This window comes from Panicum virgatum, chromosome 9K (genome assembly GCF_016808335.1).
Source record: "Panicum virgatum strain AP13 chromosome 9K, P.virgatum_v5, whole genome shotgun sequence".
Taxonomy (NCBI): domain Eukaryota; kingdom Viridiplantae; phylum Streptophyta; class Magnoliopsida; order Poales; family Poaceae; genus Panicum; species Panicum virgatum.
In genome coordinates, this window is record NC_053144.1 from 7,844,729 (window position 1) to 7,865,122 (window position 20,394).

Here is a 20,394-nt window from a genome sequence, read left to right on the forward strand (position 1 = left end):
TTCGTAAATGCTTCTTTTTTTTAGTTTCTAAACGACTGTAACACAGCTATACAGAGGATTAGGATGAAATTAACGTTCTGCTTGGTCGACTGCTTGCCAGAACGGCTCTGAAATTTCTCTTCTTCTCGTGCTGAAAATCATCGGGTAACCAGTGAGCAAATTGTCCAATTCGTCGGCATTGGATTCCATCCGCAGCTCGTGGACCTCGCGCCAATTGTCAGAGCTCCGCAGTACTGTACCGGCTGCCGGGTCGCGCCCCTGCGCTGGCCACGGCCTTGCCCGCAACCGCTCGGGGATCCCCGCGCTCCGACGCCGTCGCCCTCGCGACGCCACGGCGCGCCACGTACAAGCCGCCTTAGCTGGACGACGGTCCCGCCTCCCGCGCCACGCCCCGCCCATGCCGGAGCCCTCGCGCCACCCACGCGCGCGTGGACGCCCCAGAAATAATTCCTCCGCTCCTCCACCCCGCCGGCCCCAACCGGAGCTAGCTTGGCAGATCGACCCAGGTCTCACAGGACAGGAGGAGAAGGAGAAGTAAACGCTTCCAGCTACCCGCGACGCGCCCATACGCGGTGATGATTGGCACCCACCCATGGCGCTGGCCCCTGCCGGGACTGTGACGACCGGACGACGAGCGAGTGGAGCTGGAGTGTTTGTTTGGCATTGCTGCGCCCGTGCGGATCGGATCATTGACGCCGCCGGATTCGGGGCCCCCATCATCAGCCGCGGCGATGCGTCCCCATCGGACGTCGCCGTCGCCGTCGTCCCGGCCTCGGCCCGGCCGGCCCTACGTACTCGTTGTCAGTCTTTCACAGTGCGCGCCCATGAATTGAATTCATTTCCCCGATCGATCTCGCCTCGTCGAGCCAGCCAATACTACAGCTTGGTGTACCATGGAATTGGCATCGTGCGTGCAAGAGCTCACCGATCACTGCCCCCACCCACCAACCTTGTCAGGGGCGTAGCGTGGATCGTGAATTCTTCAGGCTCCAGCATCACCGGACAGCCAACTGGCAACCAGACGTTTAAAATTTCACTGCATGTTCGTATGGTAACCGCAATTTGTGTGGATCCGGCAAGTTACCACGTAACTGGCGCCCCCATCTCCTCCCTCCATTCTCCATCTAACCGCTCACAACCATTCAAAGCAACTTGGCGGCGCGCCGCGCGCCGCTCGGCCGCTCGCCGCGCACCTGCCTGCCTGCGCCGCCGCTCGCCGCAGGCCGCTCGCTCGCCGCGGGCCGCGGGCCGCTCGCTCGCCCGCGCGCCGCCCGCCGCCCGCCCGCGCCATCAAGCCAGAACAACCAGAACGAGGGTGATTGAACTCATCGTCGAAGTTTTCCATGGCCGCGTCGCCCGCGGACTTGAGGTTGGCAATGTTGCTGAGCGACGCGAACACTCGTTCCTTGGGGGTCAGGCTCCCCATCCGCGCCGACTGCGAGAAGCCGCCCTTCAGCTTGCCCGGCTCGCCAATCGAGTACCTCCGGCGGCTGCTGGGCGTCCTCGGCTTGTCCGTCATCCACCGCTGCGACGCCGACTGCGGCGTCCCGTTCTGCAGGCGCTGATCGAAGCCGTGGTCCGGCGCGGGGGCGATCCACCGTGGACGTCGCAGCGAGGAGGCTTTTGAGCTCCTTGAGGGCTTGAGGCTGCCCTGCGCGGCGGCCTCGGTGACCTTCCCACTCGTACTCCTGACCGAGGCTCTGCAGCGCGGTGTCCTTGTCGGCGACGGCGTCGTTGAGGCACGCGTTCTTGGCCCTTGCGAGCTCAAGCGAGAGTCCTTGACGGCGTTGGCCTCGGCGGACGCGGCGCGCAGCCGGGCCTCGGCGGCGGCCAGCGCCCGCGCAGCCGCTCGGCCTCGGCGCTGGCGGCCTCCAGCTCGGCCCGCGCCTCGGAGAGCCAGAGCTTGTCACCTTGACCTGCTTGGCCCCCATGGTGACGTCGGGGAGCGCGACGGAGAGGTCGTCCGCGGCCTTGCGGCTGCAATCCTTGTCCTGCATCGCTGTCCGGAGCTCGCTGCGCAGGACCCTGACCTCCTCGTCCGCGCCGCCGAATATGAGGTCCTTGATGCTCCGCGGCGCCGCCGCCGCCGCGCCGGGGCGCCTCCTGCTGCAGCGTTGGCGATATCCAGCTTGGCCTCCTCGAGCGGCGCGCGGCCCGCGGGCGGGCACCCGAGTGCGAGCGGCGCGCGTCGAGCGGCACGCTGTCGGGCGGCCGAGCGGCGAGCGGCGCGCGGGCAGGTGCGCGGCGAGCGGAGCGCAGGCAGGCAGGTGCGCGGCGAGCACACGCGGGCGGGCGAGCGGCCAGCGGCGCGCGTAGGTGGGCGGCCGAGCAGGGTTCAAAATTTCGGTGAAATTTCGGCGAAATTTCGGTATTTTTTTCGTTTTCGGTAGTTACCGGGAAGTGGAATTTCGGTAAATTTCGGTAAATTTCGTTTCAAAATTCAAAAATTTAAAAAAATTTGTAAAAAAATATGTAAAAAATATGATAAAAAACTAGGTGTTTTTCTAAGCAAATAGGACTAGAACACACTCAAATCTAAGATCATTTGCTAGGCTAAAATTAACATTTGAAACCGTAATTTGAATGACTCGTCATTTCATGTGCAAAAATTTGTTTTCTCCCCTCGACTTCAACTAGACTTTGGTTTATCATGATATTGGTGAGGTACCTATTCAATTTCATATGCATACCTACAACTAGGATGATGATCCATCGGCCGGCCCGGGTGGACTATACTCTCATCAGTAGACTAGTAGATCTGGTTTCCTCGTGCTGTCCAATTAGGCTCGTCGTCAATCTTGCTTCGCTTTTGCCTTTTTTGCATCTGCTTTTATATTATCATCTAGCAGCTCTTTTCTTTTGTATGTAGCGGTGAGATCGAATGAGATGGCAGCTAAAGCCCTCTGTCTGCTGTAGTCTATTATTCTTAACCAGGCCCTCGATCTGGCTCTTCTTCTAGCTTTGTAGCCGGTAACTGTGGAGACTTGGGAGTTTTTTTTTGAAGTTGTGGCCATTGCTGATACGTGTTAAATTTCATTGGTAATTCTTCTCCATTGACAACTGCAGATTAAGTCAGTTGTGGCCTTTGATCTGCCCCCACTTCGTGGAAGAAAGCTTTGCATTGCAATAGTAGGTCGGTGACTGTAACCTTGATTCCAGTGAATTTCCTCCGACGCCATTCCAGTTCCGAGGATAAGAAGAGAAGGTCAAATTCTTGCATCCACAGCATGCATGTGACCAAAATCTTAGGCCACAAGAGAATTGTCACCATCTATAGAGCAGGGAAAAACTTTTCGTTGGAAAACTGCCAGAAAACACACCTTTCAGAATGCTTTAACAATTCTCTATACAAATTGAATCAAACAAAAAATTCAAACACTGTCACATGAATTGATAACCAATTCAAATCATGTTTGTCCTGGATTTAAAACAACTTTCAATTGGATCAACTAATGTCCCTAAAAATTTATAGGAATATCCGCCATAATAAGAATAATAAAAGTCCAGTTGAGGCCTAAGAGAGAAAATGAAAGTTGTCACATGAAATGACAAGACTTTTAATTGGTAGTTTTTGAAATAATTAAATAACTTTCAAACCATTGCTCAAATGAAAAAGTTCCTGAAACAAAAGTTGTAGATCTCGAAAAACTGAACAAAGTTGGTATTCAAAAGTTTTTCATTTGACCTCGGGAACCGTACGAAAATCACAACGGACATCATTTTCCGGTCGAAATCACCGAAATTTCGACCGAAATTTCGGTCGGAATTCACCGAAATTTCGTTTTTTGAATTTGAATTCTCTTTCCGTTCGGAATTAGCGAAATTCGGCGAAATTTCGGCCGAAATTTCGTTTCCGGCAAACGGCGGGATTCGGAAAAAAAAACGAAAAGGTAAACCCTGCGGCCGAGCGGCGCGCGGCACGCGGCCAAGTTGATTTGAATGGTTGTGAGCGGTTAGATGGAGAATGGAGGGAGGAGATGGGGGCGCCAATTTGTGTCCTGGGTTCCTGACACTGACACCCCGGTTAACTTAACCAAACTGAAAAGATTCACGAGCACCAGTGCTCTGCACCGAGCTCCAAACGGGAAATTAAAATGACCCCAGGGCGCCGTTCCGCCGGGTATACGGACGGCCGCCAGACTTTGGCGGCATGGAGCGGACGGCTTTCGAGATTCGGGAAAGCGTGCAGGTTTGATTTTTTTTTCAAAGTATAAGGTGATATCAAATAGCGAAATACAGGCCGCAATATGGTTAAAATAAGAAAGGAAAGAAGGTCTGGGCTTCCCAACGCTTGTTCCGAGAAATATCTGGACCAAACGCTCCGGTACTGGTGTTCATCACTTGCGCACTTGAGCGTCATGGACGAGGAAGGGGATCTCGCCGACGGCCCTTGGATCCCGACCTGGGAGCAGGCAAGGAAATTGTTCATCTCTTTCTTCTTGGGTGATTTGCCATTTCTCGTGAGTAATTGGTAAAAAAACTGATGTGGTTGGAGTGAGCACGTTGCCGGCGAGGATGCTGATCCTGTGCCGGCGCAAGTCCTCCGCGCCGCTGCAGCCGCCTCCGGAGAAGGTGCTGTAGCAGTACCTCGAGGAGCAGCTCATCGCGCTGCTCATCAAGGGGCCGGTTGCTAAGCGCCTCGCCGTCGGCGACCCCGATGCCGAGGAATCCGGCCGCTGGGAGGGGTTGGGAACTGGATGCGCGGCACCTGACGCGTACACCGTCCATGGCCTCCGCTGCTACGGGCCACGACGGATCAGGCACCTCCTTCCGGCGGTCGGACCTCCGCCTTCTCGGCGTCATGGGCCGCTCGCGCCCATCCCATTCAAGCCGGCCGAACTGCTGCCTTTCCTCTACAGCAAGAGTACCCCCATTGTAAGTTCTCTTCACTCCCATTCTCCCCTCCATTCGTTGGCTATTGCATTGCTTCCACGAGATGCGTTCTGGGTCCGTGCATCTAGTACTCTTGGCTCACCACCCGGAGAAAATGCAATGGCAGGACTCGTCGTCCGCGCGGTACATCCTGCACTAGTACACGGCGACGTCGCCCGGCTACAAGCTGCTGCAGTCGGTGCAGGATGGGCAAGGTCAGGATGGTGGCGTCCGAGTTCGAGACTGCGACGCCGGTTATCAAGAACCGCGGACCCACCAGTCGCGCAGCCGCCGCCGCCGTCGAGCAGGACAGCTTCGTGCTATTGCAGATGGCCCCCGACATGTGGTATTTAGAGCTTAGCAACATCTCCAATAGTTAGATTGTTCTTGTGTGAGCAACAAATGCATCGTTTTGACACGAACAAATTTCGAGATGCTTTATTTGCACAATATATGTGCTGCCTTTTATTCAACTTTTATTTAATCTCTTTTGTGGTTTTGTAAAGAATGTGCATCTAATGATTTCATGAAATAGTTTGTTTGCACATGAATACATAGAGCATTGTACCTTTGGTTAATTTATAAGAGTTTTTTATGAAGAATGAGCATCAACGCACATTTTATTGTGATTTTCCGTGTGCACAAAAAGTATGGGCTATCTAGCATATTACTCTATTTCTTGATTTATTTCATGGGTTATAAAAAAATGTGCTATTTTTTATGTGCACACAAATTTGTGCATCTCACATATTCAATAATTTTGATATTTTCTATCTGCACCAAAATATGTGCATATTATCTACCAGGGTAATTAAGCTATTTTTGCATCCTAAAATATATGTGCATCTTGGACAATAAGCAACTTAAGATGTTGTTGTAAGATTTCTCGTGCATCTCGTTCATTGAAAAACTTTGAGATTTTTGTAGTGTGTAAAAATAAACATGTACAAGTTTGATTTTAATTTTTTTTCCTATGCACAATAATAAGTGCAACATGAATGATGAACATATTTAGGTTTTGTAGGCATTCGAACTATGCTTGTATGATAAATCGCTAATCATGCATGTAAAAAAATATGACCCTAAGCAGCTGAAGAATTTGGACCACCCAGCAGTAGTACAGGATTAGATTTTTTATCCCGTGAGCATCTTGGACTCTATATTTTTAGGATTTTTCACGCTTTGAATTTGAATTTATATTTTTTTCAAGGTGTGCATACAAGGAAAATATATGTGCATTTTAGGCCCTTTTAATTATTAATTTTTCAAAGAGTGCTTATAAGCAAAAATATACATGCATTTTCTTTTCTACTTACAAAAAAGTGCATCATTAGATAATTGTTACAAAATTAAATACATCTTGAATAAGTTAGGTCTCTACCCAGCTCTCTAGATTATATGCTGTGAAAAAATATTTTATGACTTTTTATGAGCGAAAGCATAGAAATCACCTTTTTGTGTGCATTTTCATATTTTTTACAAGAGAATGTTTTTCCGTTAAGAATAGATGCACAACCATGCATTGATCAGTTTCCTAACTTGTTTTGTCACGTATAAAAATAATTTAGCATCATATACGCTCTGTTTTTAATATGCACAAATAGAATGGCATCTTATTGGTTTAACAATTTCATAATTGATCTTGCTTATCAATGATGTGCGTTGATTTACATATGCTCCGGCGATATTTATTTTGTTGTTAACACATTCGCGGTGATAGTCTTGAGAAGAATCAAAGGACAATATGTACTAATTAATTGCAATATCTGACGCCAAACGGCACATGTGCTACCAAGTGCAAACAAATTTTGTACTGTACAAGATTCCCTCTCCAGAAGCATCGAGCCGGGTCCAGTTACCCTCTCCAAAGGCACGCGTCCAGTTCTCCCTCGGTACTGGTGCATTAAAATATAAGATCTCCGCTCAAATACATCACCAACTGTTCACAAATACATCCCCCGTACACTTCCTCGTACCCCGCAGTCGCTCATCTCAACGACATCCGCGGCCGTCCAGATACCCGGTGGAATGGCGCCGGGCGACACAAAATCCGCTCTTAGCACCAAACATCTCCACCAAGAGGGCCGTGCCAGGCTTGTAGTCAAACGACCGGATTATAATACCACGCAACCGCCACAAATTGTCAGTCTAAACTCTTAAACAATAATATAGTTAAGCTAGTCTCAGTGGGAGTTTCATAAGTAACCGTGCCAGATGAGTTTTATGGTGATGAAACTCTCCTCACATCTCATAAAACGCTAATCTTCTATCTTCTTGCCACGTCGGCAAATTTAATAATATTTAATATCATGAAACTCTTCGTAAAACTTCCGCTGAGCCTCGATCAGCAGCGCTCCATCACGCACGCAGCTGCATCGAGCATCGTCGTCGTCTGAACTGAAATCATTCAGAGGAAAAGGTTCGCACTGTCCGGTGATGCCCGGTCGCGCGGCCGGGCAGAATCCACTGCCAGCTCGCCGCTGCTCGCGGGCGGCCCGACACCGGAGGGACAGGGCGAGCTCTCGCGCTCATGCGCGCCGGCCGCGACGAACGAGTTCAGTTCGAGGGAATCGGAACGGCATTCCTTGCTGATAAAACCTGTCACCCTCCCTCCGTCCGTCAGATCGGAGCTAGTAGCAGCTCCGGGATAAGATAAAACGGAAAAGGTCAGGCGAGTTGGGATCGGTTGGATGGCTCACGGCTGGCCGTGCAGGATTTAGCAAAGATCGGATTGGTTATTCGGTGATCTTTTCTCATGCGAAAAGGGCTAATCAGAGGTGTGGTTCCTCACCTGGTACAGGAGGGGGGGATTACTCATCTACAATATGCAGATGATACAGTGGTGACGGTGGCATGTGATGACGAATCAATAACCAACATGAAATTTTTGCTATATTGTTTTAAGTGGATGTCTGGCCTCAAAATTAATTATCATAAAAACGAAGTATATGTCTTTGGGGTGGAGGAAACAAGACAGATTGAGATATCAAACATGCTGAACTGTAAAATTGAGAAGTTACCCATGAAGTACCTTGGATTCCCCATACATGACAAGAAGTTATCTGCCAAAGCATTTGAGGGGATTGTTGACAAAATGAAAGGAAAACTCCAACCCTGGAAAGGCAAACACCTGTCTTATGGGGGGAGGTTAGTGCTGACAAATTCATCACTCTCTAGCATGCCAATTTTCACAATGGGTATATATTTATTGCCAGAAAAGACACACCATCAGATGGATATAGTGAGATCACAATTCTTCTGGAGGGGAGACCCTGAGAAATTCAAGTATCACTTGGTCAATTGGGATAACACCTGTCTCCCGAAGGATTTTGGGGGGCTAGGAATTCTTAACATGAGGACCTTGAATGAGTCTCTACTACTGAAGTGGATCTGGAGATTATATAACAAAGGGGGTGGGGTGGGGGGGGGGGGGGTGGATCAATGCTGCCAGCTACTAAATGCAAAATATTTGAGGGGCAAGCCTGTGACCTTGTGTAAAAAAGGAGTTGGATCTCAGTTTTGGCGTGGCTTACAACAGATCAGAGAAAGATTTAAATGGGGGGCGACATTCACTCTTGGTGATGGGAGGAACATTCTCTTCTGGGAGGATGTGTGGGTTGGGGATATTCCACTCAGACTAGAGTTCCCCAACCTTTATGAATACTCCTACAACAAGAACTGTGTAGTTAGCGAATGCTGGATTGAAGGGGAGTGGAAAATGAATTTCCGAAGGTCCTTTGGACAGGATGAGCTGCTACAATGGGAACAGCTCTTACACATCATCAGCCAAAAGCTGGGTGAACCCTTTTTCCAAAAAAAAGGGAGCAACAGTGACAGGGGGATCGGTCGTGTTCTGATGCGCCTGTGGGATGCTACCTGATCGCCCGGGGTTTTTGAGGCGGATGCCGATAGAGGTGCGCGGAATTGGGGCGCAGCTAATGAGCGCGCGCTAGGAGTCGTATCGGCGCTCGATCTCAGACAGCTAACGACTTTCCTTTTTAGGTAAATTTCTTTCTTCATAATTTTCTACTTTTGAAAAATTAGTTCTAATATATGTGTGTATAGCTTTTTTCAGACAAATATCAGGTGATCTTTTTTCAACATAACTGCTAAATGATATATTTTCAGCATAACTTTTATGATACTTATAATTTTTTTTAATTTTTACATATAATTTTTCAAACTAACTTTTTATAGGATAACTTTTTAAAACGGCATGTACAAATTTCAGCCTTCTTACTAAATGGTAACTTTGAACATAACTTTCACACACAAATTTGGAGCATAAGTTCGTCGAAAGCTTGTAAAAATACAACTTATCGAGATAAGTTTTTTTAAAATTTTTTGTAGAGGATAATTTTTCAGCACAACTTCTATGAAATTTTTTCCTAAAATCTTTGTCAAGAAAATTTCTCAAGAGAAAATATAGTAGAAATATCTTATCATCAGCAACGTACGGTAGTGTTTAAAAAAAACAAGATAGCTGCGACCATTACGAAAGAGAGGAAAAAAATAGAAAGTGAAAAGAAAAAGCAAATCAACCTTAGCTTGTCACGTGGGTGGGTATGGATAGGCGGAGTGGCGGATAGCTGCATCGCGCGCCAGGAAGTTTAATAGCGCGCGATGGTTGTTTTGGATTTGCCGGAGGGGAAAGTGTAAAGGTCATCTTTTTTTTGTGCTTGGTCTGATCAGTGATCGCGCAGCCACCGAGCTGGGTTATCTGCACCGGGGTCCGAAAATGGGAGATGAACTCGCCTGTCTCGACGAGTCCCCATCTCATCTGACACCAGAGGTTGGAGCCAAAATTGATTGGAGCTCGCCGGTTTGCTTGTGATAGGCCGGGGACGGAGGGCGCCACAACTCCTGTTCCAGCGGTGCAGGCCCCTTCCTGGTGCAAACGGCGGTGGTCACCGGTACGATGCAGAGCGCAGACTAGCCCTGGATTGGCAACAGCTACTGTACCTCCTTGCTCTGCGCAGCTCAGGCCGAAAGGTGTCCGGCTCAGGCCTGCCAGGCGCGCCGCTCGCTCCGTGCCCGGTTCTGTCCGGATAAGCAGCGGCCGGCGTTGGCACGTCTCGCTCGCTCAGCGTCGCCGTGCTGTCGTGTTCTTGTGCCGCCTGAGTTCGTGAATCCAGCCGAGCGCCTACGTGACCGTCCGCAGCTCCGTTCGTCGGAGCAAAGGCGTGGCTGGACATAGATTCCACTTCACATCACGATTGATCGCTAGCTTCTCCTCGAGCATCTGTTCCGGCGTCGGACGTGAAGAACGCTTAGGGTCAGGTACACTCAGATCATCTCCACCAACCACACAAACACGCACCAGGTGCAGGTGGTCACGACTCGCCGTTCCACCCGTTCATCTTCCCTGCACAGAAAATTCGCAGCTTGGGGGGGGGGGGGGGGGGTGCAGAGACCGGCGAACCGGAGCCTCGCAAGTGGCCGGCCGAGGCCCAACCAACCGCCACCGATACGAGATCCAGAACAAAACGGGCGCGCTGTTCGACGAGGACGCACGGCGGCGAGGTGGCAGGGGAGGCTCGAGCCGCAGCCAAATGCATTGCACACTGGCGCTGCCCCCCTGGCACCCCTGCCTGCGTAGATCCTATCCTCTGTTCCTTGTCCCTGCGATCTGCCTCCCCTCCCCTCCCCTCGCCCATCTCCTGTCCCCGTCCGGTTTCTTCAAGAATGGGTTTGGTCAACCGCATCATTGGGAGCTAGGGTTTGGCTGGATTGGATGGATGGATGGATGCACCAACTAATCCGTGCTCTGGGACACTTGGCCTGTGGCTTTGTGGCGGATGCTGGATGCGGTGTCACTGTCGCCTCGACGGAGGTGGGAGAGATCCTGATGGGGATCCACTCGCCACAGTGCACTGAACATCGCGCAATGATCAGCTCGGCTGGTCCGATCTGGTGGGGGATGCGTGTGGATGGATCAAGATTCAAGGGGCCGCGGCCCCTGGGTGTTTATGTGCACTGCACAGGCAGATGGATGATGGGCACTCGCTGAACCGGACGCCCCTACCAATCATGGGGGACGGGATAGTTTTTCCTCTTTCGCGTCTTTTGTTCTGCTCTGGATTTGTTTTAGATTTGTTGGTAGGGTTGCATTATTGTGTGGCCAAAGTGTATTTCGGAATTTCAGCTAGCGATAGATCATGGATCCGAGACTGACGTCGTTTGTTAGCATTCTCAAGAGTTCTGTAGATCATGCAGGTCCTGTTTGAACGATCAGCATTTTTTTATAGTACTCTGTACTGCAATGCTAAAACTCTTAGCCAAATTCTAGCTTTCAAAAAAAAAAACTCTTAGCCAAATTCCACGAAGGAAATATGGAGTTGAGTATTGATGAACACTGCCTGTCATTCGGTTGCAATGTTGCATGATGTTTTCGCTGTCAAAAACAAAGGGGCTGTGGAGGTTGACTAATAGATTTTTTTTTAATGTTGCTTAGATTAGGATGGCCCTATCGTACGCACAGTGGAAAGCAGAAACGAGCGAACTAACCAGACGCCCATGGCTTACATTCCAACCACACTAAACCCAGGTCATTTGTTTTGCTTATTCTGCATTACCCTTTTCGTCAATGGTTTAGTTTATGTTTGACACCCAAGGCATCAGAATGGATTAAGTAACGCTGATTCAACTGCTCTCTCGGCAACTTTCTCCCATCCTTCGTCAGAAAATCCAAGGAATCCCAACTGATCACCGCTTCGTTGCGACACGATTCCTGAAATGCTCGCCAAGCCGCCAACTCTCGCATTTGGCCTCCCCAGATAAGAAATGCTACTACGGCGATGCTCGCGAGGATCATCTTCTGCGTGGTCGCCGCCGCCGCCGTCCTCGCCGTCGTCCTCCTTGCCACCGTCTCCCCGCTCCCGCACCGGGCCGGCGGCGGCCGCAGGGGCTCTCCGGGCACGCGCACCTTCACGGTGTACGTCCACCCGACGGTACCGGCAGCCGTGCAGGCGCGGCAGCAAGGCCGAGAAGAGGTGCGGCGAGGAGAGGAGAGCGCGCTGGTGTTCCACCACCGGATGACGGCGGGGCCGGAGAGCACGTCGAGGACCGTCGGCACGGCCTCGGGGTTCCTGCTCCCGGCCGGCGAGCGGGGCGCGGCGGCGACGGCGTCAGTGTTCGACACGGTGCACCTGACGTTCGATGGCGCCGCCGGGCTGTCCGGCAGCCTCTGTGTGGAGGCGAGCAGCCGGAGGCCGGGGAAGCGCCGGCGCGGCGCGGAGGACAAGGAGGTTCTGCGAGTGGTGGGCGGCACGGGAGCGTTCTCGTTCGCGCGCGGGCACGCCGTCCTGCGGCGGCAGCGGCCCGGCCCCGGCGCCACGGCGGCGGCGCTGCTTCTTGAGATCAGCGTTTCCTCTCTGGGAGTTGAGTCCGCGAAGCGTGAGCGATCGTTCAAAAAACAGAAAGTGTGAGCGATCGATACGTTTGATCCAAGTTTTGTCTTACTTTTGTTTTGTGATTTGAATTCACGCCGTATTTTCCCATAAAGAAACGCTGTCACGCAAGTCTTTGAAAAATGTACATGTGTCGGTCTAGTATGCTTCCTCCGCGTTTAAAAACAGAATTCGTGACCAAATCAAGTTTTCATGCATCCTACTACATGAAATTGGCGTCGCCCTGCGTACTACACCGGCTCTGTATTGCATCCAGCCAGCCACGAACAACGGCCCAGTCCGTGCCAACCCGCACGGGCTGTGTGCAAATCCTCAAGGCCCACGTAAATACGCGGGTCAGACCGGGATCGGGTCGCGGCCGAGCTGATAAATAGAAGCGTTTCCCGAGCAAGAGGGTCAGGTCTAGATTGCCGATCGATTCGAGCGCCGCCGCCAAACACGACCCTTCTCGCGGCCGGGCGAAGCACCGCGCGTCGGCCATGGTTGCTGCCCGTTCTTCTCCTGGCTTCATGGTGCTCCGGGACGTGGTGGATGTCTTCCTACCTGACGCCCAGCCGGATCCAGAATCGGTAAGCATCCAGTTCGCTAGCAAGGATGCCTACGGGTGCGGGGAGCACGGCAAGCAGTTGCTGGAAGGCATCACGCTCCACGTGCGCCGCCTCGGCTACGCGGATCTCGGCGCATCCCTGAGCATCGGCCTGAGCTTGGAAGCGCTTCGAATCATCCAAGAGAATCTAGACGTCCCCGAAAAATGGCAGCGACTGGATGACGAAGTCCTGCCGATGATCGACGTGGACTTGGCGACCGAGGACGGGCAAGCGCTCTTCCTCAAGCTGCGCTTCTGGCGAGACGCCCTCACCGTCATCTACTACCTCGTCTACGACTCCAAGGACGCGTCGCTCGACATGATCCCGAACATTCCGGGTCGCACCTCGCCCATTTTGTCGAGGTTGCCCTTCCTCGTGCGCCCCGCCGGCGGCCGGGGTCACGAGCTGGTCCTCACGGTGAGAGGGCTCTTCTCCATATTCAGCAACGATCATGATCGTCTCTGCGTGTGCACTCCGGCGACGAGGGAGAACACTGCGTCTGACGGCACCGGCCTGTGGAAGATGAGGGTGCTCCGCTTCCCGCCGTTCCCGGAACGTCCTGTGCCCATTTCGGTGGATGTGAAGTTCTCGGTCAGAGACAAGGTCTTCTCGGCCGACGTAACACCTGCCTCGCGGACAGTCCGCTCTGGGTCGGCGGACAGTCCGTCAGGCATCGTCCAGATATTTATCGGATAGATGTGGGACCTACTTGTCATTCCTCTCTTCCTCCTCACTTCGTCCAGAGCCGAGCGGAGCTCGAGCGCTCACGCTGTCATCGCCACCTTCCGTCGATCTTCGTACTCCGGCCACCAAACCTCGATTCCTCGCGCGGGAACCTTCCTCGGCACCTCCTCCACCTTCCCAAACCCCTAGACCGGCTTCTTACGGCCGGAATCATCCCCCGCCACCGCCGGTTGCCATTGGAGGTGCTTGAAGCTTTGCTCCACGTCGATCCGCTTCTCCGGTCATCCTCCGCTCGAACCGAACGCGAGAATGGATTCGTGGTGAGTTCCTTGTGCCTTCCGGTCTTTTCCCCTTCCGTGGTGTGTCGCCGGCGCCGGTGAACGGCCGCCGGCACCGCCACCGCACTTGCTGCCGCCTGCGGCGCGAGGCAGAAGTTATGTATCGCGGACGGTCCGCCGGTCAGATTAGGTTTCGTCCAGAGACGATGTTGTCTGTGGTGGTTTATCAGAATTTACTGCGGACAATCCGCTATAGGGGAGCGGACGGTCTGCTGTTGAAACTTGAAGTTTGTCCAGAGACAATGTCTCTGGTGGGGGTTCGTAGGATTGAACGGCGGACGGTCCGCCACTTGGGCACGAACAGTCCGCAGTAGAGTTTAGGATTTTGTCCAGAGACGTTGCCGTCTCTGGTGGCAACGTCTCTGGTGGATTGAATACGTGAACTGCGGACGGTCCACCAAGGGGGGCCGGACAGTCCGCAGGTTGGATTAGAAATTGTTCCAGAGACGTTGTTATCTCTGGTGGGTCGGTATAATGGTACGACGGACGGTCTGCCACTTGGGCGCGGACAGTCCGCAGGGTATTCCAGTTGAAGTAGAGTAGTATATTATTGAGCTGCACTCATTTATTTCATATGCAAGCGTGTAGCATCCGCAGCTGAAGGCGCCGTATTTGAGGTGATTGCGGCACCGCAGGAGCAGCCGGCGCAAGTCCAGGAGGAGGGGTGTGAGCACCCGGCCCAAGGCCCGTCTGACCCCAGTTCTGTGCAGCAGCCCGAAGGCAAGCCCCGGTGTACAACCTATTAATTTAAATTATGACACCTATATATGTATTTATTACTTATATATTACGTGTAGGAGTTGTTTGAAACCCTAGTTGCATGAACCCTAGGTGTCCTTGAGTTGTACTAGTATGTATAGGACGTTAGCAATGCTATGCTAGATAGGGTTCGTTAGAAGTCGAGTAATCCTTGGTTACTCGCGAGATATAGGATAGTTTTATGTTTCCAGTTATGAGTTACTAAATTTTGGATGAAAGTCTTGGGATGAAAGAAAGAATAGAATCTGAGACCGGGCGGGAGAAGTGTAGTGCCGCCTGTGTCGGTTAAGGACCGAGCCGTTGTTGGCCCTGCTGATCATGTTAGAACAGTACTAACCGCATACCGGGAGTAGGAGGTAGTCGAAACCGGTAAGCCGAGTACTGCTTTGCTTCGAAAGTACAGGAACCCGCACCCAACTCCTGGGGCGAGTCGAGTAGTCGCGGAGAATCGGGATGCATATGTTTACTTTTGGTGGTCTCACGTTGAGCTTGGCTGACCATATGTCATTGGGCTGGTTCCTGTAGTTCGAGGCGGGGAGGGGAAATGTTGGTGCGTGGGGTCCGACGGGGCTTTTGCGTGCCGTGTTGGTTAGGTCCACCTTGCAAGGTTAAATCGAATCGATTCACCGTCAGTCGCTCTCGGATATGAGCACCTTGGTCACTGCGTCGCAGCGTAGTGTTGAGATGGAAAAATAGTTATACCTATGTTGATGAACATATGAATTATTACTTATTGTTCCACTATATTTGCTCTAGATTTAGTTATGCAAATATTAGACTATGTTAATTTATATAGAACTTGGGCTAAAATAAGGAAAGTGAGGAATTACTTTAGTCGCTGTTTTTCTGCAAAATAACCACCAGCCAAAAGCCTTGCATGTCTAGATATGTGGGCTAAGTTATACTCACTGGTCGGGTAAGCCTTGCTGAGTATTAGTATACTCAGGGTTTGTTGCCACAATTATTTCAGGACACGAAGACGTAGACTTTTGTCCCTGCTGCGTCAAGTTCATCCGCCGGGATGCAGAGGGATGGGAGGTTGTGGAGCTAGATGTTTAGATAGAGATCTCCTTAGGGCACACTTTTGGGAGTTGTAGGCCCTTTTTCTCTAGTTGAACTAGGATTTCAGTAATGCAAAGTTTGTAAATTATGTATTTATCCAAACTTGATTTGTAAAAACTTAAGGTAAAGTCTTATGTATATTTATTGTATTTTCAAATATGTGTCGTGCTTGTACCATCTGCGCCCACCTTCGCGTGGGACTATTGGTGATGTTTCGATCGGGACGTGGGTTGAGAAAGAATCGCCAAATTAAGCCGTTAAGCTAATGATCCCGATATGTTCAAATGACGGCCATTACGCTTAATTAGAGTTTTAATTTGGCAGTTCCGTCATAGCTGGTATCAGAGCCGAAACGCACCGAGAATGGTACGGGCATGACTAGTTTCAAAGTTTTTCAAAATTTTAAAAAATTTTATTAGAAAGAACGTAGGGCGAGCATGCATCTGATTTTATAGTGATTTTGAGATTTTTCCGTGAAAGTTGATGGGGTGAGTTTAAGGTCTAAGGACCTTTGTAGGTGACGTTCGGGTTGTAAGGTTTTATAGGCGCGACGCGAATGGGTCGTGAGAGCGTGTCGGTCGGACCGGATGACACCGTCAGGCAGTTCAAATGTGTTGCGCGGACAGTACAGTTGTTACCAGCGGACGGTCCGCCGGACATTAAGGAAAATTTCCCAGAACCATTTGAAATTGAGTCGGGTTGACATTATGTACAGTGGACGGTTCGCACGATCTCAGCGGACGGTCCGGTTAGCTGGATTTTTGGTAAAGCGGACGGTCCGCCCTTGTACTGCGGACTGTCCGCCATACAATTTTTGGCTGGACCAGGGCTGATCGGTCAGACCGACCGGTTGCACCGATCGATCGCTTAGCCCCGCCTGCAAGCATTATTCAGAATTGTTTTGAATCTCTACATTCTGCATTGTTCCATGATTAGAAAGGATTAGTTACTATCGGTTTTGTTAATTTATCTAAATGATGGAACTAACATCGTCATGGTTGAATGCAGAATGGGAGAACCACCGAACCCTCCTGAGTTGGTGTGACACCCCGGCCTAGGGCTTAATATGATTAATAGTATACTCATACAAATAAGTTGCAACTTTTTTTTCAGAAGCCGGTCTCCAAAGAACTCTGAGGTTAAGCGTGCTTGGCCCGGAGAAATTTGGGGATGGGTGCCGACCGGGAAGTTCTTCCCGGGTGCGCACGAGTGAGGACAAAGTGTGCAGAAAAGACTGGTGTTGGTCTGTGAGGACAGTCTATGTCCTAGAAAGCAGCCAGATGTAAGCGGGCCCGGCCTCGGGGAGGCGGGATGTTACAGACACCCCGGCCCAGGGCTTAATAGGATTAATAGGTTACTCATATAAACAAGTTGCAACTTCTTTTCCGGAAGCCGGTCTCCAAAAAACTCCGAGGTTAAGCGTGCTTGGCACAGAGAAATTTGGGGATGGGTGATCGACCGGGAAGTTCTTCCCGGGTGCGCACGAGTGAGGACAAAGTGTGCAGAAAAGACTGGGTGCGCACGAGTGAGGACAAAGTGTGCAGAAAAGACTGGTGTTGGTCTGTGAGGACAGTCTATGTCCTAGAAAGCAGCCAGATGTAAGCGGGCCCGGCCTCGGGGAGGCGGGCCATTACAGTTGGCCCAGGCCATTGCGGCCATGCTCACCGGGCGCGACGAGCAGACCGCACTCCTCTGTGAGCTCGTGCAGCAGGGCAGGGCGCCGCGGCCTGAGCCTCACCACCAGCCGCCTGTTCCTGGATATCAGGAGTTTCTGGGGACCCGACCACCGCTGTTTCACAAGGCCGACGAGCCGTTGGAGGCCAACAGTTGGCTTAAGTCCATAGAGTCCAAGTTCACGCTGTACCCCTACAATGACAACGACAAGGCGTCATTTGCAGCACAGCAGCTCTGGGGACCCGCACGTATGTGGTGGGACAACCACGTGGCTTTGTTTCCTACTGGCACTCGGTTTTCTTGGAATGAGTTAAAGGAAGCTTTCAGAGCACACCATATTCCTGCAGGGGTCATTCGCAGGAAGCTCACCGAGTTCCTGGCCCTAAAGCAGGGTAACAACAATGTGATGCAGTATGCCCAGAAATTCAACACGCTCTCACAGTACGCCGGTTATCACGTGGATACTGATGAAAAGAAGCAGACGTGTTTCAGGCAGGGGCTTAGCAGCAAGCTCCAGGATCGCCTGGCGATGTTCAAGTTCAACACTTTTAGTGAGCTAGTCAATGGGGCTATCATTCAGGAGGATGCCCATCTAGCTCATAAAGCAGAAAAGAAGAGGAAGTCACTGGCTGTGGGGTCTTCTAGCAGTGCTCCTCAGAGGTTCCGCCTGGTGCAGTCGGGCCCACAGTGAGCTCCTTTTCAACACCAGCCACAGCAGTAGTGGAGTTATCGGGCACCTCAGTACACTCAGCCATAGGGGACAGTCAGGTCTCCTGCTCCTCAGCAGAATGAGCAGAAGGTCTGAGTGCAGCAGCCGGGGGTGCGCCCCAATTTGTTCCCTTGTTACAACTGTGGGCAATCGGGTCACTTTGCACGGAACTGTCCAATGCCACCCAAGCAAGGTCAGCAATCGAGCCATCAGGGTCAGAAGCAAAGTGTGGCCCACTTCAAGCCGGGGCAAGTGCACTACACCACCCTCGAGGGTATCCCAGAGGGAGCTCCAGTGATGGCGGGTACGTTTTCAGTAAATGAATATCCTGTTACTGTCCTGTTTGATTCTGGAGCGTCTCATACTTTTATTAGCAAGGAGTATGCTGTTAGATTGGGGATGAAGATAGAGAGTATGCCCAAGCCGTACCACATTCACTCACCTGGGGGAAAGTTAATCACCAATCAATTTGTCAAGCAAGTACCCCTACAGTTGCAAGGAAATTTTTTTCCTACGGCCCTGATAATGTTACCAACCCAAAGGATTGATTTGATATTGGGCATGAACTGGATGGAGGGTCAGGGAGTTAGTCTAGACACGACCTCATAATCTGTGCACATCAAATCTCCTATTCACGGGTGTATGACCATACATTTGAGAGATCATATATCTTTGACACCAATGGTGAATCAGATTGAGGGTAAGAAGCTAGAGGACATACCAGTGGTATGTGAATACCCGTATGTTTTTCCAGATGATCTGCCTGGGATGCCTCCTGATCGTGACATGGAGTTTGTCATTGAGTTGCAACCGGACACGACACCCATCTCTAGAAGACCCTATCGTATGCCACCCAATGAGCTGGCGGAGTTAAAAAAACAATTGCAGGAATTGCTTGATAAGGGCTATATCCGTCCTAGCACGTCACCTTGGGGTTGTCCTGCACTCTTTGTGAAAAAGAAAGATGAAAGCCTCAGGTTGTGTGTGGACTATAGACTTCTGAATGCCGTCACAATCAAAAATAAATATCCCCTTCCCCGGATTGATATTCTGTTTGATCAGCTATTTGGGGCCAAAGTATTTTCCAAGATTGATCTCCGCTCTGGCTATTATCAGATAAAGATTAGAGCTGAGGATATTCCCAAGACGACTTTTTCCATCAGATACGGAGTTTTTGAATATCTGGTCATGTCTTTCGGGCTAACGAATGCCCCTGCTCATTTCATGTATCTCATGAACTCGGTGTTCATGCCCGAGTTATATAAGTTCGTCGTGATTTTTATTGACGACATCCTGATATTTTCCAAGAATGAAGAAGAACATGCAGAGCATCTCCGCGTTGTGCTTCAGCACCTGCGGGAGCACAAGCTGTATGCCAAATTCAGTAAATGTGATTTCTGGCTCAAGGAAGTCCAGTTCTTGGGCCACATCATCTCAGACAAGGGGATTTCTGTTGATCCTAACAAGATTCAGGATGTCCTGAATTGGAAGACTCCAGAGTCTGTTTCAGAGATCCGGAGTTTCCTTGGGCTAGCAGGCTATTATCGCCGGTTTGTACCGGAGTTCTAAAAAATCGCTAGGCCCATGACTGAGTTACTCAAGAAAGGGGTGAGATTTAGTTGGGACGACAAATGCGAGCGGGCCTTCCAGACTTTGAGAAAGCTTCTTACGTCTGTCCCTGTCCTCGCTTAGCCAGATATTACCCGGCCTTTTGATGTGTACTGTGATGCATCAGGTACGGCTCCCGACTACGTTCTCATCCCTGTTTGTTTTCGCCGGATATTATTCGGCCATTAATACTTGTTGTAATGCATCAGGTACGGGCCTAGGCTGCGTCCTTATGCAGGACCAGCGAGTGATTGCTTATGCCTCCAGAGCCCTCAGACGACATGAGGAGAATTATGCCACTCATGATCTGGAGCTGGCAGCAGTAGTACATGCCTTAAAGATCTGGCGCCATTATCTTTTAGGCAATCCTATTCACATATACTCGGACCACAATAGTCTTAAGTATATTTTTACCCAGAGTGAGCTCAATTTGCGCCAGAGGCGGTGGTTAGAGTTGATAAAGGATTATGATTTGGAGATTCATTATCACCCGGGTAAGACGAATGTCGTTGCGGATGCACTGAGTCGCAAGGCAAGTTGCAGTTGCACCTCAGCCTCAGTGGTGCATGAAACCTTGTGCCAAGAAATGAAAAAAATTAAATCTTGCTATTGTATCTGAAGGTACACTTACTAATCTTACCCTCACACCTACACTCAGAGATCAAATTGTGGAGGCTCAGAAAAATAATGTA

At 50.8% G+C, this 20,394-nt stretch overlaps 1 protein-coding gene, 1 long non-coding RNA gene and 1 pseudogene across 2 annotated transcripts; 2 read left to right on the top strand and 1 right to left on the bottom strand.

The window, feature by feature from the left end:
* Positions 1-1,004: 1,004 nt before the first annotated feature.
* Positions 1,005-2,252, bottom strand: LOC120647674 (annotated as a pseudogene).
* Positions 2,253-3,980: 1,728 nt separating this feature from the next.
* LOC120649824 lies at positions 3,981-5,467 on the top strand. Its single transcript, XR_005665386.1, has 2 exons — positions 3,981-4,875; positions 5,000-5,467. It is a non-coding gene; the product is annotated as an uncharacterized LOC120649824 (long non-coding RNA).
* Positions 5,468-11,464: 5,997 nt separating this feature from the next.
* On the top strand, positions 11,465-12,451 carry LOC120648497. Its single transcript, XM_039925259.1, has one exon. The coding sequence runs from the start codon at positions 11,670-11,672 to the stop codon at positions 12,297-12,299; it is 630 nt and encodes a 209-aa protein (XP_039781193.1). The 5' UTR covers positions 11,465-11,669; the 3' UTR covers positions 12,300-12,451.
* Positions 12,452-20,394: the final 7,943 nt, after the last annotated feature.

Coding starts and splice junctions, on each gene's coding strand:
- LOC120648497 (XM_039925259.1), top strand. CDS start 11,670: ATGCTCGCGAGGATCATCTTCTGCGTGGTCGCCGCCGCCGCCGTCCTC.